This window comes from Mustela lutreola, chromosome 2 (genome assembly GCF_030435805.1).
Source record: "Mustela lutreola isolate mMusLut2 chromosome 2, mMusLut2.pri, whole genome shotgun sequence".
NCBI classification, from domain to species: domain Eukaryota; kingdom Metazoa; phylum Chordata; class Mammalia; order Carnivora; family Mustelidae; genus Mustela; species Mustela lutreola.
The window spans coordinates 72147956-72160113 of record NC_081291.1 but is presented as its reverse complement, the minus strand read 5'-3'; the positions used below and the strand labels follow the sequence as shown (position 1 = coordinate 72160113).

The window sequence follows — 12158 nt, the reverse complement described above, 5'->3', positions numbered from 1 at the left end:
ATCAGAGGAGGAAGAAAGACAAACTACTATAGGTTTCAGATGTGAGGTATGGCCTTGAACCACTTTGGCAACAGGGATGGAGACAAGAGAATAAGGCCAAGGAATATTTAAAAATCAACCAGGCTACAAGATACAAACTTACAACTAGACAAGGAGTAAGTTCTGGAGATCCAGAGCACAGCATGATTATGGTCAATAACACTGTATACTTCAAAACTAAGAGACTAGATCTTAAATGTTCTCACCACAAAAAAGAAATGGTAATTACATGATGTGATAGAGGTGTTAGCTAAATCATAACCATATTGCAGCATATAACAAGTATATATAAATGTATCAAATCAACATGGTTGTATGCCTTCAACTTATACAATGTTATATGAAAGGGGACAGGATCTAATGGAGGAAACAACTATAATTACATGATGGAATTAATTCATTCCACAAGTATTTATTGGGCACTTACTGTCATTCGGGACATCAGTTATCAAACAGAGGTAAGAGTAATTAGTTCTTCTTGAGAGCATCAGGGAGTTGTTTTTGAGCTAGATCTACATAAAATGAATGGGATTATTTCAAAAGGTAGAGTGGCAGTTCAGCCATCCCCAGTGAAGGAAAGGGCAGGAGCACATGCACATAAGGAAATGCATAATGTATGTTCTGAGATAACAGACACATTGTTTCTAATGGCTGTTCTAAAAATTACCACAAACTTCGTAGCAACAGAAATTTATTAAGGGCCACACTCCCAATAGAGGCTCTGGGGAAAATCTATTCCTTGCCCTTTTATTGGTTCTGGTGACTGCTGGTATTCTTTATCTGTGGCAGGGTCACTCCAGTTATCTGTGTCCATTACCACATTGTCTTCTGTATGACTTCTCCTCTCCTGCCTGTTTGCAATCTCCCTCTGTCTCTCACTTATAGAATCACTAGTGCTTGCATTTAGGGCCCACCCAGATAACCCAGGATCATCTCACAGTTTCTTATTTTTTTTTTTAGATTTTATTTATTTAAGAGAGAGAGAACATGAGAGGGAAGAGGTTAGAGGGAGAAGCAGAGTCCCTGCTGAGCAGGGACCATCCCCCCACACACAATGTGGGGCTTGATCCGAGGACTCCAGGATCATGACCTGAGCTGAAGGCAGTTGCTTAACCAACTGAGCCATCCAGGTGCCCCCATCTCAGTTTCTAATTCAATTGGTTAAACTGGAAGTTTGCAAAATCTCTGCCATGTAAAGTAACACTCTGGGCACCTGGGTGGCTCAGTTGGTTGAGCTTTCAGGTTGGGTCATGATCTCAGGGTCCTGGATCAAGCCCCGTGCCAGGATCCCTGCTAGGCAAGGAGGTTGCTTCTCCCTCTCCCACCCCCTTTGCTTATGTTTCCTCTCTTGCTAGGTCTCTCTCTGTCAAATAAATAGATAAAATCTTTTAAAAAAAAAAAAAAAACCAAAACAAACACAGGTTCTAAGGACTAGAAAATGGACTCAGCTTTGGAAACTATTATCTTTGGGGATGACTACCACAAATATGAATCATGGAGTGTGTTCCAAGATAAAATATTTAAACATCCAACAAATGGTAATTGACATTATACTGATGACAACAAAACAATTCACTAAAATTATATGGCATTAATTAGTAATTCCTAAAAAAAGAGTTTTAACTAAGGTTCAGAAGTACTTTGGAAATAGAGGGGCACCTGGGTGGCTCAGTGGGTTAAGCTTCTGCTTTTGGCTCAGGTCATGATCTCAGGGTCCTGGGATCGAGCCCTGGCATCTATTGGGCTCCCTGCATCCCCTTCCCCAACCTCTGCCTACTTGTGATCTGTCAAATAAATAAATAAAATATTTTTTAAAAAAGTACTTCAGAAACAGAAATTGACATAGAGTTGTCATTTTGCCTGACTCCTTACTTCAAAGGTAAGGCTACTTCTAGCTGACCTTCAATAGGAATCTCAGCCCTATTCCAACCTTTTACTTGACACTCTAAGTATCCTTTTTGTCTCTGTTTTCTAGCTATACAATATTCCCTATTCTCTCACTTCCTGGTGCTGAATATCCTTGGAATATGCATCTCCCCTTCTCTTCATGATCCATTATACCTCTCACCAACCTCGGATTAGATTTCACTCCCCCTTCCCAATATACCCAAACTGGATTAGATCAGGATAGCAGGATATCACCCAATTCTCAAGATCGATTCTCTTTTCAAGTTGTATTACAACATTCTTATTTACTCACCAATATCCTTACCAATTGTATGATCCTTAACAATAAGAACTCTGTGTTCACCAATGCATATTATTATACATTGATGTTATAAATGAAGTTTTTGCTTCATCTGAATGTACTGGCTACAATGAGTTACAAGTGGATCACTTGAGTATTAAGAGAATCTTCTGGGATGATAGTGACATTCTTTATCTTAACAGGTGATTGGATTATATAATTCAGCAAATGAACACTTAAAATTTAAGCATTTCATCATAATACAATTTTATGCTAAAAAAGAAAAAAGTAAAACAGGTTGGATTTGATAACTGGTTGGATAGAAAAAAAGTGTAATAGAGGATTCCTAGGTTTCTGAGTCAGTAATAACCATAGAAAATACATAAATAAGAATAGGTGTGAGTAGAGAACTGTGCTAAGTTTGGATGGGTGGCTCTAACAACCAGCTTTTCTAAGCTTTGTAGGCTCATCCTACATTTGCCTGCTTATAGAACTTCTCTGGGCATTAGGTAGAAGAGCTGCTTGATAAGTGTTTTGCAGAATGATTAAGTCATTCACAATACAGGGTATTCTCAATCCAAGTCACTCACATTTTGTAGATCTGAAAGGGTTTAAAAATGTTAAGCACCAGATCCAAGAGTATCAAGGTAATAAGGAAATGATATAAGTAGAGATTTAAATCCAATTCCAAGTGACATCAAAGACCTTTTTTCTCAGGTGACTACTTTCCTTAAAATATGTGAGGGGCTATCATGACCTACAGGATAAAGTCACAGGACAAAGTCACATTCTAATTTAGGCCTGCATGGAAAAAAAGATACATAATAGCCTGCATTATAACCAGGCTCCATTCCAAGTGTTCTCTGTGTTAGTTTCAAACATTCTACATTAACAAGATCAGAGGTTACTACCCCAGGCATCCCCCACAAATGTTTCATATAACTTATTATCAAGGTAAAAACATAATAGAAACAAACATTATTAGTAGTCTATTTGTAAATATATAAAGCTATAAATTATCAAGGAAAAACAATTCAAGGTTTTAGCAATGAGTTTTTCAATCATTCAACAATTGTTTAAAATTGTTCAAAAATTGTTTAAAAAATTGTTTAAAAAAAAAAACACTGTTAACAAGCAGTTAAAAGAATCTCATGATCTTTAGAGCTTAAAATTTAAAAAGTAAACATTATTAAGTTGAAGCTGTTTTGTCATTGACCAGGAATGGTCATCGAAGTCTATGTTAGGTCACAAAAATATGAGCTAGTACCAAGAGGAAGTTACTTACAACTCAGTCTCATCAGTTTTCTTAAATAGCCCTCAAATCATAGCACAGTTCTTTGCCAGAGAGAATCAGAGGTCAGTACCCCCCCCAAAAAAAACCAAATCAAAACAAAACAAAAAGTCAAATGAACTATAGTCTACTATTGCTCCAACTGCCATCAGGTTGGGGCAAAGAAAACACAAATGCAATCTTCATTTCGGTCTTTAAAAAAAAATTACATTTTCTGAATACCTACTAAGTACAGGTCCTCAAGTTTAAAACGTTATATAACAGCCTGCAATAGGAATTATGCCTACCCTCCTCACAAAACCAATTTTCAAAGGATAGGATATCTTGTCCACTCATTTTTGCCTCCTAGTGATAGGCTTAGAGCAAAGAGAAAATGCAAAATAATGTTTTTATGTTTGCAAGCCTAGTGCATTACACTAAAAATCAGGGCTCTACAACCACAAGAGCCACTAACCCTCTTCAGGTTTTCTCAGCAACTTTTTCATCAAAGCAGATAATTGTTTTTAAGTGGAGTTTTTCTGAAGTATATTTAAACTGAAAAAATCCATAAACAAAGAATAGTAAAATATTTTATTTTCACTCAATGGAATTGTAGAGATTCCTCTCTTCTCCTAAGCCTTGATAATATTTCTGTCTAATCACCTTTGCCTAAACCAGATAAAATGTTTTAGAGAAACTGTCTTCTACTTCTTTCTTAGAGATACTCTATCTAATTGAGTCCCACACACATAACTGGCTCAAGGAAACATTTTTAAATAGTGAAAGGAAAGCTGCAGTCTATCTTTTTTGTTCTTCACTTGATTACCCTTTGTTCTCAAATTCCCACCGTTGAGCTTGCAACATCTATTGCTTCAACCCTCCAAAACACCCATTCAGCCTCATCTCCTGTCTTCCAGGTAATTAAACTTGTCTTCAAAGAGACCCTCTGCCCCTTCCACAAAATCTCCTATGTCCTCCGGTGTTGTTCTAGGCTTAATGTGCGGAAGACTGAAACTAAGAACCCAAGACTGAAGCTTGTCAGATATCCAGCCATTCTTCTAAGGTCACAAAATCTAAAGTAAAAATTAAGTTCATGTGGCCCAGCTATAAAACAGTAAACAAGGAAACAAAACAGTAAACAAAATACAGGGCTTCCTCCTCACAGCTTTGAAACATAAACAGAAAAGCAAAACTCAATTTCCCTCTTTTATTTAAACAGATAATCAATAAACACCATCATCCACTACTGAAGCCCTAACTTGGGAAGCAACCCAAATGTCAATGGCAATATAAAGAAAAAGCCATTCACCATAGAGACTACATCTGTTTAAGACAACAGAAGACGTATCAAAAAGTGCACCAAAAGGTTTTCTACGCAGACACATCAGCTGAGCACTTAACTCTCAGCAAGGCTGAGGATCTAAGCCCTAAAGCATCTATTAAAAAAAATAAAAAAGGTACAAGGAATCTTGCTTTATAACTCTGTAATAAATATAAAGAAAGAATCTTTTTAGTGAGCAGACTTCCAAGTTAAAAGAAAAAAAAAAAAACCTTGAAAGACTACACTAGAGGTGGCATTCTAAGGAAAGACAAAAAAAGATGTGCTCAACATTAACAGAATTTATTAACTTAGGAATCTGATTTTAAACATCCTGAGTTCGAGCGATAAAACACTGAATTTTTTCTCTTAACTTTCTACCTAATCTTTTTTTTTTTTTTAAAGGATTTTATTTATTTATCATAGAGAGAGAGAACAAGCAGGGGGAGCGGCAGGCAGCCCTCTGAACAAGGAATACAACACGGGTCCTGGTCCCATGACCCCAGAATCATGACCTGAGCCACCCAGGAGACCTTACCTAATCTTTTTTTTTTTTTTTTTTTTAATAACATTGTACTCAGGTGCCTGGGTGGCTCAGTCCTTAAGCATCTGCCTTTGGCTCAGGTCATGATCCCAGGGTCCTAGGATCCAGCCCCACATTGCGTTCCCTGCTCAACAGGAAGCCTGCTTCTCCTTCTCACACTCCTCCGGCTTGTTATGTTCCCCTTCTCTCTCTCTGTAAAATAAATAAGTAAAGTCTTTAAAATAATAAATAAATAAAATAAAATAGCATTGTACTTATACCCTACTTCCATCAACATTTAAGTTTCCTTGTAATCCCTGTTTTGTTCTCTTAGACATAGCTGACTATCTATAGTATTACCAAACCTGAATTGCACAATCTATAAATATTGTGAAACAGGTTTCAAAGATTTCGGAAGAAAATATACAAAAGTCTGGCCAATTTCCACACACTGTTGGCCACTTAAATAACATTTCTAATTAGGTTATAAGTAAAGAGGATTTCATTATATTACAATTTTTTTTTAAATGGCCTCCATCTCTATACTCGTACTATCAAGACAGAAAAGTTATTACTGCTCTCTATCCTACTCTAAGTATAGTAGTCTCTCTCATTTAGAGAAACTATGAGGTTTTGTTTCTTTTGTAAAAATCCAAATTGAAGAGAGGTATGAATATCCATATTCTTCTGAAATAATTCCTCAACCAATGAATGATTAACAACTTTCAAATAAGACATTACAACACTTTTGCAAATAAGGGCCTTTCCTGGGTAATGGGAAATCCTATCATGCCCTTTCATTTTAAATAAATAATAGCTCACATGATTTGAATTATCACTAACCATTAGGTCAGTCAAGCCCTCTAATATACTATAACACACTAATTCACATTCTTTAACTTTTTACCCCTATATTTCTAACCTGTAACTATGAAAGACCCAGAGTTGGAGAATCAGTATTTTAGACACAGTTATGTGCTGGTGATATTTTCTCCCCAGTCGTCTCCTACCTTCTCTCATACAGTAAACAAACCATCCTGGAGTCAGACACAGCACCAAACACACTTAAAAGAAAACTACAGGTGTACTTTTAGATTTACACTGCTTAACAAATCCAAGTGGCATTTCATGTTACTTCTACAGTAAGTTTATCTACTAGATAAAAACTAAAAATCCCAAGTCTCAAACTGAATAATAACTTCTAATAAAATCATCTTTCCACATAATTCTTTACGATTCACAATCAGGAATGAGGAATTATAGAACAAAGAGGTTAGACTAAAAACCTAACAATATAATATTTCTGAATGGCTATTACAAATAAGTCAAATCCTTAAGGACTCCATTCAGAGTCATCTGTAATTCTCAAATGTATTATCCAGTGTTGTTTTTATTAAGTGGACTGGGACTTTACATTTGTTTAAGTTCTTCCTCACAAGCCTGAAATCTCCATTTGCTGGCATTTTGAAGAACAGGCAAAACAAAGAAGTATGAGTTGTTTCACCCAAGATCAAGAAGTAGAATATTACTAACCTCCCAATATAACTTAAGCTTATGATCTTAGTTGTTGTCCTCGTCACATTCAAACTTTGAATTCTTATTGAGTGTATCAAAGAACATCTTTTGATGTTCTTTGAATATCTTAGGGTGAAAAATATCAGGTTATAAAGCTGCAAAATATATAACTAGGTTTTTTATCTTAATGTTTGTGTCAGCATAAATTTACCATATTGAACTGTTTAATTCAATAAACATTTATTGAAGTTTACTATTTATGAAACCCATTCAGGCTTTACCAGACATTTGAGTAAGACAAAAGCTTTGACCCCAATGGGCTGACAAAACAAGTAACTACACTACAAAACATGGTATAAGTGCCATAAAGAAAACTTAGGAAAATACTATAGGCCTTCAGAGAAGGGAGATCACAATCTGTTTTGGGTCAAAGAAAACCATGTGAATCAAGACAAGGGAAAAAAGATGAGCAAAGAACATGTTTGGGAAACAATGAAAGTTGGCCAGAGCCCAGGGCACAGAGAGGAAATAAAACTCCAAAGGCAGATAAGAGCCAAGCTGCCTACAAAGGGCTTTAAGTCAGGCTGAGCATCTGTAATAAAGCCACTGTGTGTAGCTGCCAAAAACAAGACTGTGCCTCTTAAGGAGAGAAAAGTAACTGATGAAATAAGCTATGCTGAAAGCATAGGAACTTTGGGTTCCTATGTTATTTATGTTATTTTAAATGGGTTATTAAAGTCTGCTATAGGAGTATCTGGGTGGCTCAGTTGGTTAAGCATTTACCTTTGGCTCAGGTCATAATCTCATGGTCCTGGGATGGAGCCCCACACTGGGCTCCCTGCTTCTCTGGCTCCAGCTCCCCCTACTTGCGCTCTAGCACACACTCTCTCTCTCAGAGAAATAAAATCTTGAAAAATAAATAAATAAATAAATAAATAAAGCCTGTTATAAACCAGAAAAGGGAACATGTAGGGTCAGAACGAGGTGATTTCCAGGAGACACTGGAAATGGAAAGCTGATGTACTTAGAATCTACTGGACTTGGTAGATTTGGTATTCAGGGCCATGAAGATGGAGGTGGGCAGTGAAAAATCAGGCCACAGTTCTGAACCCAGATAACCAGAAGAATATAAGCACCCTAATGAAAATAGCTAAGGGCAAAAACTGGACTCTTTGTATTGTTTAGTTCAGGGGAAGAAAGTGAAAATGACATCCAAGTCTGCACGTTTTACATTTGAGGAATAAAGTGCAAACATCTGGCACACAATTAGAAACATCACCGGATTTCTGAAAAGGGCTCCATCATGAGAATAAGATTTTAGTTCTCTCCACAGAAAAGATGCTTCAAAGAGTATAAGTGAAGAAGACAAAATATGAAAACACAGATGAAAGAAGAAGTAGAATCTTGGAGAATTGTGACATTTAAAGAATGAAAAAATAAGAAAACCTAATAAAAGTGACTATTGATCTGAGGCTAAGGCATGAAGCAAAATGTCTTAAAAGCTATAATGTCTGGTAAGAATTTCAATAAGGAGAAGCTAACTTTACAGTGTCAAATACTGAAAAAACCCAAGGAAGAGAAGTACCCAGAAAAAAAAAAATATTGAGAACTGCACTGATTCTTAAGAAGTTGGGAAGCAAGGATTTGGGAAGGAGAGATGGCAAAAAGAGAGGAGTCATTGATCTTAGCGGTCTTTTAAAAATGGCAAAATCCAGGGGCGCCTGGGTGGCTCAGTGGGTTAAAGCCTCTGCCTTCGCCTCAGGTCCTGATTAGAACCAAGCCCCACGTCGGGCTCTCTGCTCAGCAGAAAGCCTGTTTCCTTCTCTCTCTCTCTCTCTCTGCCTACCTCTCTGCCTACTTGTGATCTCTGTCACATAAATAAATAAAATCTTTAAAAAAAAGGCAAAATCCACTATCTTATCTCCAAGGCAAAGGACTATAGTCAAATTCTAATGTAAATCCAGTAGGTGGCTGGTAAACCCACTGGAGAAGGGGAGAAAAAAAAATCCTTTACTTGTAGAATCTTATGATATCAATATAAATATAATATAGTATCTATATCAAATACTACCACCATGGCTAGTTTCAAGCTGCTAGAGTTGGCAAAATTCTTGAAAGTTTAGCAATGGTTGCTAGTACAAGCCAACTCCAACACACCAATGGGAACCACCTATTTTACTATCTGCTCTGCAGCTGAGCAATTCTGTCACAGCTTTCCTCTAAACTCAACAGATCATTCAACTTAATCCTTCTTTGGGACAACCTTGCAGCAATTCACACAAGTCTTCCCTACTCTTGTCACATTTAGCTTTCTCAACTGTCTTGCAACGAAAAGGGTTAGATGTTGAAAGCCAAACGGCTTCCAGGCATGCCTGCCTTCACTGAGAAAATCACAAAGAAAAAAACAAGATTCATATGTGCCCAAAAGCCTTCCTCAGCGGTTTTATAATTGTTTCCTTTGTTAATGTCAATTCCCCATCTAAACCTGAAGTGTCTTAAAGATCAAGAACTTGATACAAGACCTATTTTCTCACAACCTCTAATGGCTCTTGGCATAATTCCAGTTGATTAACCAAATTTAAAAAAAAAAAAAAGCTCTGTATCAATGCAAGGATTAAGTAACCGTGTTAAAAGAGTAAGCAAAAGAGACAAGAACCAAACATCCCTCATGAGTCCCAGTTCTACCAAGAAGGACTCGTGATATGGCAGAGGATATTAAACTAAAGCTAGACATCTGGGGAGCTCCAATTCAGCTCTGCCACTCACTAGTGGGCTCCTGGTAGCCCTTTCAGTTGCCATTGCAAATGAAAAATGGACAGAAATACTCTGCACACAGTGTTGATCTTAGGTTTAATACAAACACATTTAGGCAACACCTCGGAGGACAGGTACTTGCTCGTCTTCTTGATACAGTTCAGAAGACTACACTAGTATGCACACTGGATATTGCTTAAGTACACTGCCAAGAGTACCAAGGATGCCCACCTCTGTCATGGGACTATGGCTGCTCAGCTGCTAAAGATATTTTATAGTCTGTCCTCAATGACCTGGGGACATCACCCCATCCACAAATTCCTTTCTCAGTCATGCCCTGGACTCCCAGGCCCTACAAAAATATGGTGACCAAAAAGACCACCTAAAAGCAGTTTCAGAAAGATAAAAAAGTGTTATGACAAACTAGGTGGGAACAAGCTACCAGTTAAGTTCCTACTTGTGTCCACATGAGGACATTCCCCATCTTACCTCAACAAGGAAGTTTATCAACAAACCAAAACAATGGACCCATTCATAATGAAAACAAACTTCAAAGGAAGAACCTAGTTTCTAGTATTTTGAAACTATCATCTCACCCCTTCTCCCTATCTTTCCAAATACAACTGTCTTCATAGTACTCCATATTACCTTTATCATTTAGGTTATGTTTCATATGCAAGTTTCTCCAGACATCTTAAGTAGAATTATCAAAATATTAAACATATATACAGAAACATAAAAGTTTAATTTCCAAAGGAAATGACAAGCCTTGAGAAACATGGCAATAATATTCATAATTGAATTTTTCCACTAATTGTTACCTGTCTACTGACAAGGGCACGAAGTTTCTAGCTACAGTTGGAAGAGAATAATTTAAATTTAGTATGTCTGTGTATCAAAAAGTTTCACGTTGGACATCTGTCCTCCAAATTCCATAAAGTTTTCTACATATACATGTGTTCTGAGGCGCAAACACATCCACTTCTCTGGTAACACCACAACACTTAGAAACAGAGGAAGATCGCTGAAAGATTATTAATGCTGAACCTGCTGTCCACATAGTGTTAACATTCATTCTACTAAGTTTCTATAAATTAAACGCTTTCTGAAACCCAAAGTTGTATACCCATGCCCTCAAACCTCTTTTCCTCTCGCTACACTTCTCCTCTCCCCGACACCCCCCAATCTCCTGCACTTTCCAGGACGATTTTGGGTTCTCCATCTCCTGCAGCCCAGGGGAAGCGCCACCCCTTCCCCCAGGCTCGGGAGGTTCTGCCCAGGCGGCGCATTCGTTCCCGTTCCGGGCTGGACGGAGAACAGGGCGCACCTGCAGCCAGAAGCCGCGCTCCGAAATGCACGAATGACTGAGCCGTTTCCCCTGGCTCGAGGCAGGTGTGAGGACGGCCGGTCACCGCCTGCCAGCTGTCCTGGGGCACGCGGGTCCGAGGAGTCCCCGGATGACGAGCCGGGGGCGGGTGCCGGGCCACCCTTGCCGCTGAGCCGCGGAGACGCTTACACAACATCACCGCGGCCCCTCCGCGCGGAGGTCCTGCGGCGCGGCCGGATAGGATTCACACCCTTCCCACGCCCGGCAGGGACAGAGCCAGGCCGGGGCGTCCTCGGGGCGCAGCGCGGTCTCACGCCGGGCCGGACGACAGAGAGGGCAGGCCGGGGTACGACCCTCGGCTACGCCGCCCGGCCCGACCTGGGCCCCTGTGGAAGGAGCGATCCTGAACCCCGAAGTCGTGGCCGCACTCACCTCTCGCAGGTGTCCGCCGAGTCCACTTCCTCCTCCTCCGCCGCCATGGCCGCCGTCACCGCGCGAGCGCCGTACCGCGCCTCCAAGCCGGCTGACAGGCCGACTGGGACAGCGAGAGCCTCCGCCGCCCTTAAGGCCACCGCCGCCCGCGCATGCGTTGCCCTCCCACTTGCACGACAGGGCCGCGCGGCCGCGCGCGCGCGTGCCCAGCACTCTCCACCCACATTCACCAGCTGCGCGTGCGCCCTAATGTCTGGCGCGATCCCGTGTGGGCGCTGGGTGGGGCTGTCAACCCTGGAACCGGTAAGATCCACCTGGAAATGTTAGGTAGCAAGTGGCTTCAGTAATACCCGTGTTAATGCATCAAACGCTAATATTAACTCAGTGCTGGACACGAGGCAGGCATTCTGGAAGTACCCTGGGACCTTCGCTGGAGGAGTTAAGATAGTATCCGCTAGACGCTGCATTGGCGAACGGGACTGCAGCAGTGGAGAGAACTCTGGCCAGCCAGTCCCTCCAGGTGGGTAGCCTAGGGGAAAAGGTGGCTCAAGACTCTAAAGTCAGTATTCATTGATGTGCTGGGGTTATAATAGTGGCCAGAACCAGCAACTGCCGTTAGCCTCACGCGGTATATATATTGGAGGGATGTAAAGTCAGTGTTTAGGTTAACTTAGAGTTCTTGAGAGGGATTTACTAACATAAATGTCAACAGTCTTGACCCGTTTTCAAGTCTTTTAGCCATCAGATACTGCCTAGTTTTGTAATTATACCTCTCCCTACAACAGGGGCCAA

At 39.9% G+C, this 12158-nt stretch overlaps 1 protein-coding gene across 1 annotated transcript in view; it reads right to left on the bottom strand.

Annotated features, from left to right (window-relative positions):
- Positions 1-11675, bottom strand: part of ABHD5 (abhydrolase domain containing 5, lysophosphatidic acid acyltransferase) — a 31930-nt gene extending 20255 nt beyond the window's left edge. Inside the window, exon 1 of the mRNA XM_059162280.1 lies at positions 11367-11675. Coding sequence (XP_059018263.1) covers positions 11367-11413 — 47 coding nt within the window. The 5' untranslated portion in view covers positions 11414-11675. The remainder of the gene's footprint in view (positions 1-11366) is intronic.
- Positions 11676-12158: the final 483 nt, after the last annotated feature.